General features: G+C 37.4%; 1 protein-coding gene across 3 annotated transcripts in view; it reads right to left on the bottom strand.

Annotated features, from left to right (window-relative positions):
- Positions 1–253: 253 nt before the first annotated feature.
- The window catches only part of TRABD (TraB domain containing), a 33,863-nt gene continuing 12,108 nt past the window's right edge, over positions 254–22,008 (bottom strand). The window contains exons 1-9 of one of the 3 annotated variants that reach the window (XM_021555208.3): positions 20,684–20,762; positions 18,258–18,394; positions 17,955–18,121; positions 16,956–17,096; positions 11,939–12,049; positions 10,403–10,542; positions 8,972–9,144; positions 7,268–7,379; positions 254–4,698 (exon numbers count right to left, since the gene is read on the bottom strand). In XM_021555208.3, coding sequence (XP_021410883.2) covers positions 4,524–4,698; positions 7,268–7,379; positions 8,972–9,144; positions 10,403–10,542; positions 11,939–12,049; positions 16,956–17,096; positions 17,955–18,089 — 987 coding nt within the window. In that variant the 5' untranslated portion in view covers positions 18,090–18,121; positions 18,258–18,394; positions 20,684–20,762 and the 3' untranslated portion in view covers positions 254–4,523. Of the gene's footprint in view, positions 4,699–7,267; positions 7,380–8,971; positions 9,145–10,402; positions 10,543–11,938; positions 12,050–16,955; positions 17,097–17,954; positions 18,122–18,257; positions 19,041–20,683; positions 20,763–22,008 lie in introns of those variants that run through there. The other 2 variants (XM_021555207.3, XM_021555204.3) reach the window with 2 other exon arrangements.

Genomic DNA, 22,008 nt, shown 5'->3' with positions numbered 1-22,008 from the left:
GTTCCTGGGGTCCTCCCATACACACGTACACACTAGACCTGCTGGTATGAGGATGTACACAGCTGCTGCGTTTTTTCACCTGAAGAGTCAGTAAACTGTGTTTGTCCTGTGTTTGATATCTTCCATGTGCACTTCCACAGCATGGGCTTGACACCACCCTGAAGTCTGTCCATCAGTCAGACCCACGAGTAACCCTTCTCCTGCCAATACTTAAAAGCTCCTACATCTTACAAAAATGTCAGTCTTAAAACACTCAAGTCTAAAATTAAAGTTTATTTCAGTTTTAAAAAGAAACAGGGAAATACATACATGAGTATCTCAAGAGTTAGACAAGTGATAATGTGCTGTTTCTTTTCCGTGTGTAGCTCCCACTGCCCGGCACTTTGAAGTAACTTGATATGTCACTTTTTTAGATGTTTTACCATACATACAGAAATACAGCTTCCAGTGGAAACACAGACCTTTTAATCCACTTCAGAAAGTCAATTTTTAAATTTTGGTCAGTATTTGGTATAGAAAGGACACCTCAAACGTGACGTGGGCCAGCAGTGAGCAATGTAACACTGGTGAGCGATACACTCCCAAAGCAGGCAGCTGCTGCTGAACCTCTGACCCAGCACTGCTCCAGAGCAGAGCTGCTGGGCAGCGTCCTCTGCCACTCCCAGGGACAATACAGGACTACAGTATTCTAAGCTTTTTCTTTCACCTAAATGGTTTAACCAGCAATTCTTTGCAGCTACAGCTCCAGTTGCAGCTAGAGGGAACTTTGCCTGGTCAAGGAAAAAAGGGCTGCATTTTGCTTTACACACTACCAAAAAGGATGGACCACAGATTGACAAAGGGTACACACAGATTATACATTATCTGTATTGAATACAGCTTGTCATATATATTAATACAAGTCTTTGTATTAGTATATTTTTTTAAGTAATGGTCATATTGATTTACCTGTGTCAATTTGAAAGATAAAGCTCTTTGTCACTATTCACCATCTTTTGCACCTAAAGGACTTTTATTTCTCACACAAAGGACAGCATTTTAAATACAAATGACTGTGCCTGATGTACAGCCAACACTGGAGTGCTTTGCTGGACCGGGACTATAGCCGTCAGCTCCTTGCAAAACAGAGCACTGGAGACATGAAAAGAAAAGCAACAACAACAAAATCAACTCACCACACCTAACTATGAACTCTGAATTTAAGTTCTCACATTCATCCTTTTCTTCTTAACCAGTTACATGTGGTAGGTAGAGAAACTAGTTCCCCTGCTTGAGCATTACACTCTGATTCCTCTCATCAGGATGTAAAGAGTTCAACTTATGTTCAGCAGGAAAATGTGTTAGATGGAGGAATTATCCTGTACTAGATCTAGCTAACCAGTGTTTGCTCTTAATAAAAATACTGGTTAATTAGGAAAATAAATACCTTCAACAGAAATGGTGGTTAAAATATTTTATTTTTTATATAATAGAACATACTGCTGTTTACTTTAAATCACTTTAAAGGCACACATTGTTAAAAATACTTCAAATTTACATCACATGTACAAATGCATAAAACAGATGTACATGTCACCAAAAAAATACAATATGGCTTCATAAGGTTGAGGCGGGGCTGGGACAATTCAACATATATTTAAATTTTACAGGATGCTGCTAACACTGAAAGGACTGACTAGAACAGAAAAGAATGGACCTAAAACACAGATTATGTTTATAAACAGTACAACACATTGAATACACAACATCAAGAATCTGTGTATGGATTCATAGAATTGTTAGGTCTGCAAATTCATCACTTTCCAGTGCCACTGAATAAACAGTGCATGCATATGATCTGCCAATCTGTAACAGTGGGAAGATAAATTGCAAATTCTCCAAGAGGCTCTCTGAAGAACCTGCTGATATGCTTTGTAAAAAAAAAAAAAAATTGAAATAACAGACTTAAGGTAGTGACTGGAGGGAATAACTGAATAACAAATGGACACCTTAGATGGTAATCACTTTTGACCAAAAAGCATAAAGCATCAAGTCTGCAAGAATGCTCCATGACAATCATTTAGCATTAGTCCCACCCAAGATTAAGGCTCCTATCTACAATTTACCTTAGATTTGTTTTCCTTTGTGTAAAATTACCTGAGCATAGATATCAAAGATCTACAGAGCTTTTAAAATACCTGCAGATACTTTAAAAATCTGTAGATAACTTAAAGCAAAATATCCATATATTTAATTCTACCAGCTAAATATTCTCAAGAAAACAACCAACAGAACAACATTTTGGTATGTCAGTAAAGACAGGAGAAGAGTGAAATTAAGCTTTTGCTTTCATCTTTTAAAAATGTACATAAAATGTAATAGAATTATTCAAATAGGACTGCTTAATTGTAAACAACACATTAAATGTTTTTAAAAAACAGGAATCAAAATTTAGGCAGTCACTCTTCTATAAATTGTTTACAAATGCGGCTTCTCCTCTTGCTAGAGATGGCTGGTGGTTTCTTAATGACTAATAAATAGAAAATAAAAGGACCTGCCCCCACTGTTTTCTGTATTATCATTTACACTTTGTGACCTAGAAGCATTAATTGCTGTCATTCTCATTTGCTAAGGTTTATTCCCTGGACACCTGTAAGGCCCAGCCCAAGAAGAGCACCTAGCATCATCTTAAGACCTCTGCAGAATCAGGTTAGATTCAGTAAGGTTTAAGATAAACATGCAGTTTAATAATTTGCTGCACTGGAACTCATACAATTTTCAAAGAGCAAGGCAGAAAAGCATCAGGTTGCATGGACAGACCAGCTCCCAGCAAAGTCAGTGTCATCAAAGAGAGGAGCATCAGAACCTTAATTTTAAAAGCTCAAAAAAGACTACACTGTACAGAAGATAGATGTACATAGTTTTAGCAAATAAAAGACTGTATGGAACTATTTCCAACACAAGCCTTTGGAAATATACCCTATTAAAAGTGGTTTCAGGATTTTATTGAACCAACTGAAAAACCACAAAGAAACACAAAACACATCATCACCTTTTCCTCCTCCTGCCTCACATACTGGTTCCCATCTTTCATTCCCAAAATAAATACAGATAAAAATCTCACTTTAAGCAATAAGCAACTGTATATGAGCCTGAGGAGCAAATAGGACTTCCCCATTCAAATACATCGGGTTAACTTCGATATGACAGTGTTATCTGTGTTGTTGAACTAGGACTAGCTGATTGCCAAGGGCATTTTACAATCACTGACAATCCTGTAAAAAGGGAAGATACCAAAAAACTCCAATGAAATATGAACCTTGGATTAAAAAAAAAACCCAAACAAACAAAAAAAGAAATAAATAGATTGAAGATGGATGAGTGTTCCAGATAATTAAAAAAAAAAAGTAACAGCAGTCTGTAGTACCCCTAATTCTATGTATAAATATCAGGTAATCCAAATAAAATGCTACATTTGGTTGAAAAACTAAATTAAACACTGCTTTCCTATTAAATAGATTAAAATATTCATCCACCGAGAAATTACATTGATAAATAAAATATTTTCATGTAGCAAAAACAAGGGGCAGGTTAATTCCAGGCTTTTTATGCCAAATATGAAAGGTCTGAAAAACAAAAGTAAATTGTACAGTAGTTCTAGTCTCTTAAATTTACAATACTGGAACCAGCAGAATTTGGCTAATTAGTATAGTTTAAATAAGCTAATCTAAAGGAACAGAGTGTCCTGTAAACATCTGACACAAACCACATTGCATTCTGATGGGGTGGCTATACCTTCTCTATGCAGGAGAAAAACAATTCAACTGATGGTGGTAACAAGGGATGCAATCTAAAGGCAACATTCCTGTTCTTCTGTAAGGCTTGTAAAAAATTTGAGCCATGTACGTATGACAGCCTGTACAATTCTGAAATTTCTGGAAAGCTCTTAAGTTTAAAAAAAGCCTAAATGTTTTAGGTATAAAACATACATTGACAAGATGTCCTTTTAAATTATGTGTAAAAGTGTCTGGCACCAGAAACAAACACTTGGTATTATTATACCTAAGAAAGAAAGCAAAGAATCACTCAAGTGTCCCTGAACTTCAGAGGAGATGTAGTCAATTAGGTTACTTTGTGTTGTTCTTTTCTCTGGAAAAGGAGCCATGAACAAACAGTCTTTAAACTGCCTGTACTACATCATCAATTTTATATATATGTGTATATATATATATTATATATAATGCATATATATAGTATACATGTATATAGTATGCATATATAATATATATATATTTGCATACACATTTCTTTTACCTCAAACTGGAATCATCTGGTTTCATGCAACACACCTGTCAAGAATCAAAACTATTACTTAGATCATAGCTGGTGTAACTTTAGTATCAAATCCTTTATTATAGAGTGATTGAGTGTTGCTCAGCATCGATCAGCTCTGACTAGAATCCTCATTCTTCAGCTCAGTTCATGCGCTGCCTCCATCACCTTTTCCTCTGCCACCTTCTTCACACAGAGCCTCTACTTGTTGTTCACTGCTGAGGCACCTCTGTCAGCCTCTGAAGATAGCTCTGTGTTGCTGGCATTGAGAGAACAAACTGAACTGTCCTGTGACCTATTCGGTAGCAGCCATATCCCAACAGTCCAAAAAATGTTGCTTTTAAAACAAATTTGAAAATCTTACTTGAAGCTGATGGAGGAGGCACACTGAAACAAAACATAGAAAACAATATTAATATTTGTATTGCTGGAAACAGTAGGAATTTTCCAATTAAAAAAAAAAATCAAATCTTTTCTCCCCTTCGTCCCCATAGTGCAGGAAATTTTCAGGTAACAGATGCATCATGAATGAACAATATATTCTTTCATGTTCAAGGGTTACATACAATTAAATAACAAAAATTAATAAACACTAACAAAGCCTTTTCTACTTATGCCACTCTTAACAGCTAGGAACTTTTACTTGTCCATCACCCTGACAAAATAACTAAGTCAATATTCAGACTTTTTTGAAGAATACTAAAATAGAATATTGAGCTTTTCACAGAGCTGCTTGGAAGTCTCTGCACTGGCCACCTGAACCAGGACAGCAGAAGACAACAGGCACACCAGGTCTACTGCCCAACATTCAAGCAGTCTCACTGTGGGCATATCAAGCAAGCAGTAAATATTACCTTCCCAATAAAGCTGACTTTGAGAGCACAGCCACATCCACGTGCAGCCCTACACCCTCACTAACAGGCTCTGCAGCAGCTCAGCTGGCTCTACACCCACAGCACCTCATAATCCTCTCATAAGCAACTCGGAAGTTTCCATACACTGTTTCAAAGGAGCTTCAACTTATCATTTATTTATATCCAGAAAAAGTCTCTAATGTATTCAGAAGTAATCAGTTACAATAGTGCAAAACCACTGGGTGCTCTCAAGCAGGTTAAATGTGCTGAAATTAGGATACAACTAGACTGAGTTTAAATCCATGTGTTCAAACTAGGGAAAAGTTATTACTAGTAAGACTTTGCACATTACAGCCATATACAGGAGAGTTTTAAAAAAGCATATGTATTGATCCAAGAATGGTATAAAGGCATCTCTTTACATGTTCTTACACCTTTCTCCACCTACTCTTACTCAACTCTAATATTTCACCACAATTAAAAAAAAAAAATTAATAACAGTTGATCAGAGCACAGTGCTAATAATGCCCAGGTCATGGGCTCAATCCCTGTATGGGCCATTCACTTAGGAGTTGGACTCGATCCTTCTACATCCTTTCCAACTCAAAATATTCTGTGGCAGACAGTAAGGTCTGCTTGCAGTCAAGTTCAATGCATGAACTTAAAAATTAGAAACATATGTATGTTTTTATCCAGAAAATTTTCAAGTTCACGTTGCAACTTCTAAAATTTAATTAAATACTTGTGAAAGTCTTAAAAACTTGCCACCTTAGAGTGGTGATGAACACTAAACACACAAAAGAAAGCCCTAACTCTGCTCTGCAACTGCAGTGTAACAGCAGGAAGGGCAAAAAATTTTAAAGAAAAATAAGTTGCAAATATAGCACTCTTATGAGTGCCACTTGCTTAATATTATTTCAGAAAATCAAGTCAATGCAATATTAATGTCTTGTGAAAGATACTAGTAACTCTTCTGCTCAGTTATGGCACTGGCATGGGAAAGACAATCAAGTCAAATCAGCCTTCCATGCAGGCTTGAAGACATGCACTTGGTGCTTGGGCTATTCAGTTCTGTGCTGCCAATGATGTGACCAACAGCCACCATACAACTACACAGGTTATCTGCAAGGGTGCAGAGGAAAATGGACATCTAGTTTGTGATGCCAGGTGACGCTTAGCCTTAAAAGATAGTTACAAATGGCTAGGCAGAGCTTCTATACTTTGCATTCTTGAATCCAGACAACAAAAGTCTCTCTAAATCATATTTTTGATGTCTAAATATACCATTTATGTGGACGTTAGTCTTTTCTGGTTTTCATAGCCTCTGAAAAGATGGGTGAGGTGGTTACATAAGCACAATAAACAGATGTGATAGGAAAGTGTGAATATTTGAAAGACTCCATAATCCTAAAGTATCGCAGACCAATACTACTAGACTGTATTATAATCTCTCCTGTATTTCTGAAGTCCTGACCTTTTTGGCTTTATGGGATACACATAGTCTAAATGCTTTGGTTCTTTAGTTCTGTCTTTTACAAAGCATATACATCTATTTCAATAGGTACTTCAAAGCAAGAGTTCACAAGGTAAATGGCTTAAACCAGTTCATAATTTGTCAGATATACACATTTTAAAAAGTCATTACTTAGATATACACTTAAAATAGCATATAAGCAACTGTGACACTAAGCTTGACAGAGCCAGCAGTGTCCTGACAAAACAAAAGCTTTACATCAAATTATTTATATTTACCTAAGTTAGACTAAAAGCCTTGTTCTGTTTTTACCTTCTTCAACAGCCCTCATTTGAGTTTTCATTTTAGAAGACTTAAATGAGGACCAATTAATTTTCTTTCTAGACAAGGGCATATTTTCATCTCTACTTCCCTCCATATTCAACCATTTATTTTTTCCTTTGATTTTTTTCTTTGCAGTCAGCACTATCTGCAAGCACTGCACAGCAAGTCAGCGAGCTGACAGGGCAGGATGACAGCAGAGATGCTTCTTCAAGCTGCGACAATCAACCAAGAAAACTCCAAAGATACTGCTGTTTTTTAGCAAAAGAAGCTGTTACAGCAACATGTAGTAAAGCACAACTGTTACCTCATTATTTCCTGGATCTTTAAGTCAGAATTCCAGTTCTTTTCAATCCCAGGTACGTGACCCATGCCAACAACACCAACTACAACAGATGGGATATATTTTCTAGGTTCATCTAAGAAAAGAGAATGAAGAGAAAGGAACATATCTGTAAAAGAACTAATTTCAAGCTATAAATAATAGCCAATCTGTGAGACTACAAAATTGATTTTTCCAAGATACAGGGGCTTTTACTACCACATACTGAAACCCTGTTGTTGCATACTGATCTCACCTACTGCCTCTTTCATTGAAAGTCAGAAAAAATCAGCATGGTTTCCAGATTTTCAGGAATCATTTATTTAATAAATAGACCTGGCGGTGCTAATACTTCAGCCTCAGGATGACAGGCTCAGCAAGCTAAATTAACTTCTTTTCTGTGTAGGTCATGTTTCTGTGCTGCTTATGAGGAACACTCCTGCTCTTTGCCAGCTCCTGAACAGAGAACTTTCTCCACCACTTTGCACAGTGGCACCTGGCACACAAAGTGTACCAAGATTTGGGCTCACAATCTGAGAACAATGCTTGAGATCACACCTGCTCTCTAAAGCTCACTGTTAGAGACCTGGCCTCAGCAACAGCAAACCCAGGCCAGTTAGCCAGCAACCATCAGACCAATGCAACATGTGCCAGCTCTCACCCTCACCTCCCATCTACCACCCGTATTTCACAACATCCAAAATGTGGTTTCTGGAAGTTTTCCCCACTGAAAAATACAGCACCATGCCATAGTAAAACTAACTCAGAAAAATTTTCTAAGGAATAATAATCAGGCTGCCTTCCTATGTGGAAGATTCTACATGATACATAAATATAAAATACAATTTACACTGTTTTGCTTTAAATATTCACCCTTGATTTTTCCAGAAAAAAAGTAAACATGTGAAGAGCAGCCTACTTCAAAATGGAATAAAATTGTATTGAAAACACTTGAATTATCATACATATTTACCAAACAGTTTTTTTCTAAATTTTCTTTTTCTCAGTCTGTTCTAGAATTACTCTAAAGCAGAACTGCAACTACAACAGATCTGCACTACAGTGATGACAAACACTATCTTCTTAAGATATTAAGTAAGAGGTAACATACTTCAGTATGCTTATCTATAGGAAGGGCATGTTGATTACATATGGCAGCAGAATACTTCAAAGATTAGACAAATACTATTTTTCTATATGCCTATACCTTGCTGAAACAGCAGTCACATATGATTATTACTGCCAGATCAAAGTTCCTAGCAGCCCAATTTGTAATTATAAAAAAAGTCTATGAAGAGTACTGAAATCAGAGAATTAACTTATCAAGAAATGAATCCTTCAGCAGCCAGTGACAACAATGAATTTGGTGGGACAACAGGGCAAGCAAGATAGATGACTGTCCCATACTGTGCTGTCATACCAGATCCCTGCCTTTTGAAATAGCTTTCTGGCTAATTAGTACTTAACAGTTCTGAACAACACAATGAGAAAAGAAACATAATTTAGAGTTTACTGCTCTAGGTTGTTTTAACAGAGGAGTAATATCCCTTCTTAATTTCTTTAAGCATTGTATCTTATGTGACATGTAGCATTCATGAACAGAACATCCCAGATTTCCTGAGAACTGAACTTTGGACCAGTACACAAAGAACATCTTGCTGGTTATAGTCTCTGCTTTAAAACAATTACTTTCTGAAGCTCGAGGTAGTTCTATCTGCTTTGCTGCTTGCTTCAGCATGTAGGTCAAGTAAATATCTCGTTCAGAGACAATCGTTCGATGAAGATCAGGGAATTCTCCAATCATTTCTGCCATCATCTGTTCCAGTAAATCCTTCTGTTTGCATTTCTCCACATCATCTTTACTGAAAGAAAGGTAGGTTTTCTCAGTAACTGTTACACTTTTAAAGGTCAACACAAACAAACTAATGGCTCAAAACAATTGGGCATTACACCTGAACAGTCTACAGTTCTCTTCCCCAGTTTTCCTCTCCAGAAGGAAAATAATCTCCATAAACCTGTTGAACTTGATACCTAACAATGCCTCTGCAGTGAAGGAAAGGGAAAGAAAAGAGGTCACTTGCCTTTAGCCAGTTCAACTAGATTTTCTCCTTTCCCACTGTAAAAGCTGACAACTCAACTCAGCAAAAGCACTAGGGCTTCAAAGGCAGGAGTTACCATGGTGCCCCATTTTCAGTGTGCATTAATAAGCTTAGAAGAGCCTACACATAGCTCTTCTGAGGAAGCAGATCTGAACACACAGAGACTCTGCTTAAGGAACCAAAAAGGCACACTGTAATGCACAGTCTGAGGGCATGGACAAAGACTTGCAGGTTCCTAGTGTCAATCACAGGTCTTTAGCAGGGATGTCAAAGTTATAAACCAATTTGCAGAACAGAAAAATAGAAAATGGGCAGGAAATGCCAAATAAGAACTGCAGAAGTAAGTTTAATGAGCTTTTACTCTTTTCATAGGTGCTATAAACCCTTCTGTTAGCACCCCTAGTTGTGGGTTGTAGCCTGTCACAATGAAATTATCTGTGTGACATCACTGTCTATTAAAGAATGGTGTCAAACAGGCTTCCTTTAGTTTCCAAGATGAAAAGAAGACTACAAACATCAGGGCAAGCTAAAAGAGAAATGCTAGCTTTCAACACAGACACAGAAACATCAACAGACTGACAATTTTGATGTTGAATTTTTACTCCATTCTCCATGGAATCTCATGTTGATGGCTGGATATGGAACTCAAGAATATACAAATTATTGTACTGAGGCCTTTACCCTCTTGTATTTACAATATCCACACACAGTAGTGGGAAAGATATTCTGCACAAAAATAATGAAATAATAATTTAAAGACATTTTTAAAGTATACCAGGAATTCTTCAACACCAAATCTTACACTTCATCTGGAAGGAATGCACTGAAAGACAAAGGAAGGCCTGACACAAGATCAGAAAGACAGCTTTCACTTCAAAAATACGTATTATTGCAGGATAGTTGTATATTCATCCTTCATTCATATTTCATTGTATCAGGCTGGGTACCCTCATACTAAAGTCAAACTGAAGAATTGAATAATCCATCCCAAACATAAAATATGTGGTGTGCTGATTCATACCTGATGGGGTCAGATAAGAAGCAAAGGCCCCAAGCAAGCTTGACTTTTTGCCAGAAGGAAAGTGCAGCAATTGCTCTCTTAAATGTAACAGGGATGGGCCGGTCACCGAGGTGGAATTTACAGAAAGGTACTTTACTGGCCTGAAAAAGAAGATACAAATAACTACTCAACATTTCATACTGCAGCACAGCACATTCTTATTAAGGAACGTTAAGGATTTACTGTGTTATACAAGGTATCTTAAAGAAGAGCAAGTAGTGTCATACTTCAACAAAAAAAATATTTTGGCTTTGCAGTAAATAGAATTTACAATATACTACTGGATTACTTCATAAAGGAATAAATCCACTATAAAATGCAGTAGATATTACAGTAAAACCATTAAATTGCAATGCCACACCCTCGAGGTTACTTGTACAGAAGCACAAAGCTTCTGATTATTACTACGTAAGGTGACAATGGGGCTCAGCGTCTATGTGGGCCTGAATAAAGTCTGAGGTGAACCAACTGCCATCATTTTGCTTTCACCTAGGATTTGACAGGATCATCAACCTTACAGTTGGTCATGGTAAAATATATTAAAGAAAGAGCTTATGAGACAATAACTGATGCCAGATATCATGTGATAATGTCAGACTTGGCTGTAGCTCACACTGACAAATTTTAGCACAGTACAGAATTTCTAGAAAATTCTTTTCTGTGCTTAGTTGTTTAAAAATTTCCAGTAATTGCTTTAGAACAGGACAGAGCTAGTAGTTTTTCTTTCCCACTTAAAATGGGAAACACTTAAAATGTTTCATTCTGGTCAAGAATGCTCAAGAAAATAAACCTTGAAGAAGTTTTCTTTTTATTAAGGATAAATATAGCCAAATTATTCCAGATTGTTTATCAGCAATGTGTCTTGGATTTCTTTACTAGTACATAATTTACATAAAAATAGCAAGATACATTCTGCAAGATGGATGCTTACACAGAAAATAGTGTCCCAGTATTCCCAGACAAAAAAGAGTAGTGCAAAACACAGCCACTATTTAATTCAGTATCACTACTGGCAGTAGTACAAAAGGTGACATTAAAAGACTATATAGGACTAACAGACCAGTCAGATATTTCACTTCCCCAGTCTTTGTAGATGAATGGAAGGTGTCAGATCTCCTTAATCCTTTAGAGCTGGTTTTCACAACCTGAAATCCTGATGCCACCAACAGTGGGACCAAGATCAATATTCAGAATTCAAAAACAATTATTTAAAAGAAGCGAAATTATTAATGAAAACAAATGTCTTCACAAATATCATCAGGAAAAAGCCTTATTTAAAGCCTTTTTTTGAATTGCTTTCCAACCACTTATGTCTACAAATGTTTGTACCTTAAGGTACAGTCTGAAGTCAAACATGATTTTTACTATTCATTGGCTTCAGCAGAGGTATGGCCAGAGTGCTCTTTTCTAGGCAATAACTAAAGGGTTTTATTGAGTTCAACTCTGGAAGCAAAAGGCCAGTAATCTGACCTCAGAAAAGCCATTTCAAGTTCGCACCTCTTTGAAAGCCTCCCTGAATTCTCCTCCTGGGGCCATTCCCAGCTGTTCTGTGATATGAGCAGAAACCTTCAGAAGCAGCATTTGCATCAGTCCAGACATGACTCCGTTCTGGCAGAAGAGGGAGAAAACATGTAAAAAAAACAGGCTGAAAAATGTGCTGTTCACAGAAGTGAAAAAAAAAAACATTAATTATTTTAATGAAGAAGCAACAGCACTGAAACTACATTTTGGAGCCAATTCACTGATCAACACAGCCTATATTTCAGTTTTTATTAGTTTACCTTACTGTGTGGCCAAAGTATTCTGCCCTTCAACAAAAATGTATAGCAGGTTAAGAAAATAAAGGATAGCCAGACTTATTTCAGTCTGTATTTACTCTGTCTGCTTGACAAAAGTGTCTGAATAATTCAATGGTTAAACAGTTCATAGTGTGCATTTAATTTTTCTTGACCTATTTGGATACAAATAAAATAAAGGTACCACAGGAACATATTCCATTAAATGTACAGTGAATGCCACGTCCTAGAAATACTGAAGTGAATAGCCAGTGGTATAATCCCAGACATGTATGCAATAGTGAAAAACACCAGGTTGAGGACTGGTTAGATGCAGAAACACAGAGAAACTAACATTGCACAAGAAATTGCAGTGTATGACTTCAGCACACAAGATCTTAAAAGAGACCTCACAGTCCGGAGTATGAGTCAGGCCCACAAGAAGACTGAAGGCTGTCTACTGCTTTTATGAAGCATGACCACTATGCTCAAAATCAATACTCTTCTCTTGAAAAAGAAAAGAATTCTCCTATATGTACTTAAGCAAAATTTTCCTTATCTGACCTTTTAAAAAAGAACTAAAAGAACATCTCAAATCCGACCCTTCTGTCCAGCTCTGGCTGTCCTCAGCAAGTTATTTTTACAATTAGGACTCAATGAATCAACATTACCTGTCCCAAAGCATAACCTGCACCTTGGTGCAGTATCTCCTTCAATTTGCCATCAGTCCATAATTCTGCCAAAAGGGGCACTGCCCCTTCCCTCAACAAAGTCTAATTTCCTGCTATATCATCCTCTTCATACAACTGAAGATGAGGCTTTGTAAGCCTGACTTAATACTGGAAGTTACCAGGGAAAGGTCCTGGTCTCCATTCCTTGTTCAAATGACCCACCCTGTGCCAGTCCAATGTTTGTGTGACCTCTCCAAAGGCTGTGGGTGGGTTTGTGCCATTAAATGGATTCAACAGTCACTGAGGACCAGAACTGACAAAAGAGAGGGGTTATTTTCAAAGCCAATTCATTATCTGCCTTGTCATACTACAAAGTAGCAAGCAAGGAAGAAAGTCAAGTGCTGGGCTTCTGGGGAGAGCCAAGGAAGAAACATGAGAAAAAGTGTGCATCCTTGAGATCCAGTTAAAGTGACTGAGCAACAAATGTTTCCAGAAGTTCAGAAAACAGAGTCACAACCCCCAGCCAAAAAAACAGGATAATGCAGTCTGAAGTTATTTGCTGGCAGATCTCTCTTTCAGGATTGATGCACCTGAAGTTGTATTTTTACACTGTGACAGGAAGATTCATCCTGTTGGCTAACAGAAGGATGCATCTTTGAAGTCTTTCCAAGTTGTCTGTGCTCTTAACCTGCAAGAAACTTAGTGCCTTGCATATTCTTTTAGCATGAAAGAGATAAAGGGTGACAAGCAGCTGCATGTAGCAGCAATCAGCAACAACTGGCCAGCCAGATACTGTCAGGGGATAAAGAGAAAAATGTACAAAAAATGATGAGAGCAAAACAGTAAAGGAGGTTATTATCTATGCTAGATTATTCAGTGTCGTATAAAGGAAAGCTGACCACAAAAGGACATTAAATCCTGAGTGGATGGCAATAATTGTGTAGGTTAGATGCAACAGCCATAAGTAAACATAGCAATGCACAAGTATAAAGAAATTTAACTGCGCAGGAAGAGGGATGCAAAGCTGTTGGCACATAGGAAAGAGAAAGCAAACCACCAATTTTATCAGCTTAGTGTTCAATAGCAGTCAGAAAGCAAGAAGAATAAGAGAGATTACTGGGAAAGGAACAATAGCAAAACATAAAAGCACTGCTGTACAATCTTTAGCAGACTCCTGCCTTGAAAATAAGATACTTTGACTAGAAAGTGTGCAAAGAAATACCAGACATATGAGAAAAGATTAAACATACTAAATACTCATAAAGCTTGGGACAGGACGACTGAGGGAACATACACTATTGGACACATAGCTAGTACAGAGACAGTGAAAATGGCAGGAAGAGAGCAATATCCAGGCAAAGAACACTTATACTATGTATGGGAACACAGCCTATGCAGGAGGCCTTGGAGCTACTCTTTGACTGTGTAACAAGTCACTGAACCAGCACCAAGTGCAGAAACAAGCCATGTGTAGTTTCAGTCACAATTCTTTTAAAAACCCAAATTCCCATTAAGGAAGGCAGCAGAACCTTGACACCTGGAGCCTGGAACTGGTTTTTCTATGGCTGCAAGATCGCTGGAGGGTAGACTTCAAAACACAAGTGAAGGTAGCAAGTGAACAGCAGCCTTCTCCTATCCATATGGATGTACCTATCATCCATCAATTAATTTTATATCCATTTTATTGAAGACGACTATCCCTGTGGGTTACCTAAACATGGAGGGCTGCATTACACAGTGCAAAAGGTGAGCTTTTTTCACTAGCCAGAACCAACAGTACAACATAATCCTCCACAGGTAACTTTAGACAAAAAGAGGTTAAGGCACGATTCTGCTGTCTCTAGCTCACTTTCTCTTCTGTCCCCACAGCAAGGTTTCTCAACTGCCCATCTGTGCCAAGAGAAGCAATCTAACAACCCTGGGAGATGATGTAGCATAAAACCAAGCCCTACTCAAACTATCACAGGGCCATGGTATGGACACAGAAGAGAGAGTGGAAGCAGGAAGACAGGGAGGAGATAAGAAAAAACCTGTCTTATCAGTTTGGTTTAAGGCAAGTTTTACTGTACATCTCCAGGTTATCCACATTTGAGCCAGATACCAGTCTGCACCATGTTGCTTTGCTTAATGGAAAGCAAACAGGTACTTCTCTGCAACCAGCTGTAAGGGTTTTGAAATTCAAGGAGGAGCTAAAGGAAGTCTGGTTTTAACCTGCAGCAGTTACTTGATAAGCTGTGAGTGCCAGTAAATATGTGTTTCATGTTAACATTCTGCTCAATTTCTAGCTTCAATTAAGAGCAATGAAATAAAATTTTAGTGCTTAGTATTTATGTAAGTGATTATAAAAAGATACCATTTGGGCTTTTTTCTCCTCATTTCCAATCTTAAGGATGAAAGTTGAAAGCAGCTTTGACTTTTAGTGTAGCTTTTGGGCCTGTCTCATTTCAATGAGAGGATGCAACTAAGACATAACTGAGCAACTTACCAACTGGCCTGATTTTTATCAGAGAAAAACAAAGACACTATAATTTGGCATGAGACAGTTGGACTGTTCTTCTTGTTTTTTTCTATATAATCCATACTGCTAGTGATTCAAAGGGAAAGGTTGGGGTATTTTTTGGTTGAGACCATATATAAAGAAATACATTATTTAAAAGGCCCAATGTTCAAATTTTATTATTTGCATTATTCCTGCAAATAAAGTAAAGGAGACTAATACTGAGCTATAAGAATAGAAAGGATCCTTGCAGCATTCTCTGGCTTTGGAGCCAATAGAGTCTGTGTTTTTTACTGTCTGCGCGCAAGATCAATTCAAGCCCTGGTAGGAAGTGGTAACTGCAAAGCTGCCAATGTGACTTTACACCACAGAGAAAAAACGTCTGCTATTTTGCTTTCATTGTCTTTTTCCTCTTAATACAACATAAACTGTTTGATTTAGCTTTGATATAAAGAAAAAAAGTTTCTGTGCCTGTTCACAAGATCAGAAGACCCCCAGCTATGCTGTTCCAGTTGTTGTGAACATTCATTTTGGCTACATGCATCAGAATAATCCACCTTACCTAAGATAAACAGATAGATGCAGCAATTCATGCAATATGCAAGTGTTTTGCAGTGTCTTTTCCTTTGATAGGGCGTAAATAAAGAAAACAGGAAAGATGCATTATTGCCTAAGTCTGTGAGTCAGAAAGCCAGCTCTGAGACCATGTGTGTGAGCATACACACTGCAAAGCCCCGAGCAAGTGCTTCTCATGCATGCAGACTATATTCCTATGGTGGGGGGTACAGTCCTGGAAATTCCCCAATTACATCAATAAAGCAAATCCAATATACAGATAGCACACAATCAAAATAACCATCTACGAACTTCTTCATCCAGCTGGACACTGACTGCCATTGTAATCAAGTGTCCTGTCATTTTTAAGTCAACTTTGTGTCATTGCACTGTGCCTAGCTTAAAATCACCCAAGTGCAAGCTAGCTAGGTGGAACTGAAAAAATACAGGGCTTTTTTTCTGCACACACATCCAGACATGTCCACATCAGAGTAGTTATAATTTGAATATATTTTGTAGCTCAAATTTCTCGAATCCCCCTTCAGGGCCTATTGTCAAGTAGAAACTACTCCACAGATAAGTGGATAGGTAGGAATTAAAGAGCAACACACTAAGATGAAGAAGAAATGCAGTTAAACGGAAAACACCAAAAATAAGTGCTCTTTAAATAGCTGTGATACAGATGCAGATTGCAGGAATAATAATCACATTTAAATATATTAGCAGATCATTACAATTGCAAAGTTAGACTTGTGTCTTGCAAATGGAGCAGCTGTTAAATGCAGGAGGATTCCTGTCAAGGTCAACAATTTGCCCAACCAATCCCACTGTGAAAAGAAAGTCCTCAATGCTCCATCTGAAATTAGAAAAAACACCCAAACCTAGCTTTGCCACTGTAGTAGCACTCTCACCTACATCAACAGTATTAGATTCCCAGCTGGGGGGAACACTAGTTCTGATTGCAACTTGACAAACTGCTCAACATAAACCTTTAATTCTCACTGTAGGAATCATACCTGCTTTATAGCTTGTTGAAGTTTTTCCAGATTTATTTCTTTGGCTTCTTTTAGTAATGTCTTTTCATCCATCTTTAACATAGAAACTCTGTACTGGCACAGTTCAACTACAACTACATCAGGCTGCACCTCTTGTATTGTCTGAAAAAGATTAATTTATTTATACTGTTTTAGAAATGAATAAACAGAAATGCAGCCAATATCAACATTTTAAAGAGAAAAAAAGACCTTAAGATCACATTCCAATAGTAATTTTCAATTAAAAAAACCAGTAGAATAGTAAATAAGAGTTCTCCAGATAACTGTGCATTGGCAAAAATATTAAGGAAAGTGACAGCAAAATGTCTTAGTTACTGGATGCTTTGGGACAGGATAATAGTGAACATATTGTGCTGGGAGGGGATCAGGGAAGAAACACTTCATGTTGAAGTTTTCACATTCACAAAATTAATTTGAGTGTACTCTGTGGTATTTTGCCATCTGAGTTAGAATATGCTTTGTGTCAGAACTGTCAACCTGCAACCCTGGTTCTTACAAGATTCCTCCCCCTCTAGCTCCTGAATAAAGGTGTTCTAAACTGCAGAGTTTGCAGGAGGTATAATATGAAATAGTTCCTACTTGCACTAGGGCTTCAGATCTATTTGCAACTCGAGAATGGAATCCAAGTTTTGTGCAGTATGGTTTTACAGCCCAATACTATTCAGGCAATGTGAGTTTCACTAGTGAGATTTCTACTTTCAACACTGATGCTGTATCTGCCTTTTTTATTGAAGGGCAAATAAAAATACTTGACCTGGGAGAGCAATATATTGCATCAAAAATTATTACTGCAACATGTCAGATTCTTATCATGCAGTTAGCCCTCCAACAGCCAATTAGAAAAAACAGAGCCTGAAGGTTACAGCACAAAACCAAGTCAGAGAGCTGGACTTCATTCTACTTAGTGCCAAGTTGAAATATTACAAAGATACTGCTGAAGGGCTCACACTGAGTATTTACCTTTACTACATCCTTTTTGCTGCTGTCACTGAAGTGGGCTGTTCCAACCACATATACTTTAGAACCATCCTCAGTATCAAGCTCAGTCACAGTGCTTGGTAAAGCAGGCCTTTTCTGCCTCTTCTGCAACTTCATCTCCAGGAGAATTTTAAATGCATCTGCATCAGCTACAAATGTAAAGAAAAACAGAAAAGAAAAGCACACATGATATAAAGTGCAGGTAAGTAAGTCAGAAAATAAAAATGTCGCCACTAAACAGCAGAGCAGAGCTAAAAGGCCATGGATTTACCACTGTAATCTTACATTCATTTCTGAAGCTACATCATTGAGAGTGCCATCACTGGAGAGGCTGCCTCCAAGCATGGGTCTCAGTCCAGGTTTCCTACCCTGTGGACACTGGGACAGGTTGTCCACGCAGTTCAGTAAGGGAAAGAGAGAAGCTGTGTGGCAGGTGAGGTGGACAGAGAAGCAAAGAATACTTAGAAAAGGTATACACTAAATTAGAGAAAAAGAAAAAAAAAAAAGCATTTTTAAAATTCTAAACCCAAAGTGTTCCATTTTGGGGTTTTTTATCTATGTAAATGACAGCAATACATGGACACTGGTGTGACTATGATGGCAGTCACCTCCACATATTGGCACATATAGGATACCTACAGTACCAACCCTAGCCTTTTCTGTGATTAACACACCAGGAATCAGTACACAAAGGAAAATTAAACCTTAAGAGGTATTTAGGTCAGGAATCCAGTCGTTCTTCCCTAGATTCAACAACTATTTAAGATCAAAATGGTACAAAGTGAGTTTAGCTCCTCTATGTCAAGCTTACTGTATGGAAAACAGGAGGATCTATCAGCTCTGTTAGAGATGCTCATTGCCAGATAGCCTCATTGACTGAGACACAGAAGCTTTAACTCTACATCAATGGGAAATTAAAGTCACTTTGAACAAGTAATCTTAAAGCTGTAATGCATCTTAGGGAAAAAAAGTATCAAGCAGGAAAGCAGAGTTTTGTTTCCAACCAACTCTCTTTCTCTGGCAAGCTGCTGCACAAGTTAGCAGAGGTCTCAAGTGGTCTCCAGAAGCCTGGAATAGGATCATAAGCCCAGGGGAACAAAAAAAAAAAAAAAAAAAGATTAGTGAACAGTTTGTAGGCAGGATGTCAAAGATGCAGATAAATTACAGCCTCCTACCAGACATTCATTTTATGAATCTGGTTTTACTGTGTGGCAAAACAACCCCAAACCAAAAACAAATAAACAAAACCCCAACAAATTAGAAGAGAACCAACCAAACAAAAGAGAAAACTCAAACTAAAAGCAACCTTTCAACATCCTTTTTAGCAACCTACTACTTCATGGTCAATACCCAAAAACATGGTGTGCTGCAACCAGCACTGTTTGAGCTATGACAATGTTGCTGCCAAAACAGATGGTGATGCTGAGGAGGAGGTAAGAAAAACATGACTGAAAAAGGAAGTAGAGGTAAGGCTGTTGCATTTGTAGCACTCTCAGTCACATAATTATAAAAGCAGCCATAGAAGATGAACAAAAACCCACCTAAGCAAATATCTCAGCTCTCACTATGGTCAAAAGTGGACACCTAATAGAGAGCATAACACATGGGGAAGCATGTGTAATACCTATCGCAAATACTTTCTTAGCCTAAAGCCATTTATGGTTCAGATTCCCCCAATTAGAAGTGGTTTCTACATATTTGGTAACCCTTAAAGGGTGTAATTTCTATTTATTTTTCAAGCTCTCACCTCACACATATACTCAGTACTGGACTGAATAATGTCTGACATGAAGGAAAAAATGTGATAGTGGTACAGCACCAGATGCTATAATTTAAGGACACAATTAAGGAAAACAGTCTCAGGAGCAGCTCTGGTTTTTATTGAACCAACTTCTAAGTCTGGAGGAAAAAAAAAAAAGCAACATAAAAAATTAATCTGCTTCTTTAGGTCTGCAAACACCTCCCCCCATAGCTTTAGTCAAGGCTCTGTTTGCTCCCATGAAAGATGAGATCCCTAGGAATTATTCAGCAGTGTTACTGTTACACACTAATTTGCCCTGAGGTAGTTCAGAGCCTATTATTTGCCAGAAAGCACAATCTGAATGTTCCTATTGTTATAAATGAGCACTGGATATATTAATATCATAACAGTGTATCAATATAGATAAAGCAAATCCTAAGAAGCCTTTGTTTTTTCCTCTTGAAAAAGAAATGCCTATCATAACCTGATCTTGCCAAGAACAGGTAAGAAAAGATATTCTTCCTGGACTTCACAAGACAGTTTTGGTTGGAATACTTCTATTGCCACATCTTGCAGGCTTGCCAAATCATTATCATGCTAGCATGGGCAAAGCATTCCACTTGGGACAACTCATCACCATCATATCACTAGATGCCAGAATGTCAAAGCAAACATATACTCATGCATCACTGGCTTAGAAAGCAATAGCTAAGCTTAAAACAATAGCTGAGTGTATCTATTAAATCTAAAAATATTTACTTTTGAAAGTATGGGATCAGCAAACTGACAATCAATATGTCATTACTCTTTCTAAATTTGATTTACACAACTGGGCCTTGAGACAAATCAAGATTATATCTCCCTTTTTTGCCAACAGCCCTGTCCTTTTCAGGTAAGGAAAAGGCAAGGATATTTAGTTGAATATCCCTTCCATTATGATACACCCTCCCCAGTCAAACCAGAAACATACAGATATTCTGCGAAATACTTGACGTTTCTTTTGGGCCATCTTCTGGTGCATCAGAGGACGACATTGGATCTGCAGCAGCCTGTATGAAACAAATTCAAAAGGAGGCTGGGAATTATAATGAAATGTTTCAATACATCTTTCCCTTTGTGAGTTTACTCAATTTGAACCTACCAATAATATTCAAGCAAGTAAATAATCTAAGCAGTGTCACAGTTCAAAACATCTGTGATTTTACAACTATTTTTTCCTAGTTGCCTGCGTATGAGAAAGAACATGTTAAAAACTGTCTACTTCATGCCAATTTTAAGAGATAATATTTATACCTTACATGGAGTTTTAAAATAAATGGGATAAAAAGATAAAAAGATAAAAAGATAGATAAAAGATAAAAAGAACAAATTTATCTCTATTACTACTACAGTACTACAGCAACTACAGCACTCTGTGTTGAAAACTAAAATGTGCACTGATTATTTTATACCATTTGACTCAACTACCAGTCAGCATTAGTCTGTCAGGAGTCTGACAAAGTTAATCAGTACCCACACGACTAAACACATCCATTCTAGAAGAGTCAGGCCAAGTATTTGATGGAATAAGGCAATTACACAATATGCACATGAAATCTTAAAAAGTTCATGTGCATGTTGACTTTATACATATCAGAAATCAATTCAAAAAGATACAAGGCATCTGCAGAGTTTTGCTCTCTAAAGGAAAAGAAGGCAATTCAAAAGCTTCATGAAGACTGAGTCTTCAATATTATCCCTAGAAGTATATGATACAGGTCTTTGGCTAACAAAAATCTTTCTTATTTTTAATTAACCAGCAAGTTTTAAAACCTGTGCATAGAATTCAAACAGTTCCAGTCATTCAGCCAGTGTCATTTAAGCCAGAGAGGCAGAGTTAGTGCAGAAAAGACTCAGGAATAAGGGAAAGCTAAATTATAAACTACCTATAGGCAACTACCTTAATTCAAAGTTTAATCAGGATGATTATTGGAAGAATTTGGAATTTCTGAATAACATTAAGTCAAAAAGTTAGAGTCAGGAAATAACCCATCATCATTTAAGTACTTTCCAAAGACAATACTAATGAGTCAGCAAGCAGGCAGCCAAGCTCTCCTGATGGATGTCAGTTTTTTAGCTAAAATGACTGGTTTATGTACTTTGTACTTAACCTGGTAAAGTTTAAAGCAAGGCTGTACCAAATGTCCACACCCAAATGTTAAGAGCTTTCTATAAGAGTAATTATTTTCTTCTTGCATTCCATTATGCCAAACAGGAATTTTGAGAAAATAAATCCTGAGTGTCACACCGTGGCCC

The sequence above is a fragment of the Lonchura striata genome, chromosome 5 (genome assembly GCF_046129695.1).
Source record: "Lonchura striata isolate bLonStr1 chromosome 5, bLonStr1.mat, whole genome shotgun sequence".
NCBI lineage: Eukaryota > Metazoa > Chordata > Aves > Passeriformes > Estrildidae > Lonchura > Lonchura striata.
Note: the sequence above shows the minus strand (reverse complement) of the source record. Positions and strands in the feature narration are given on the sequence as shown.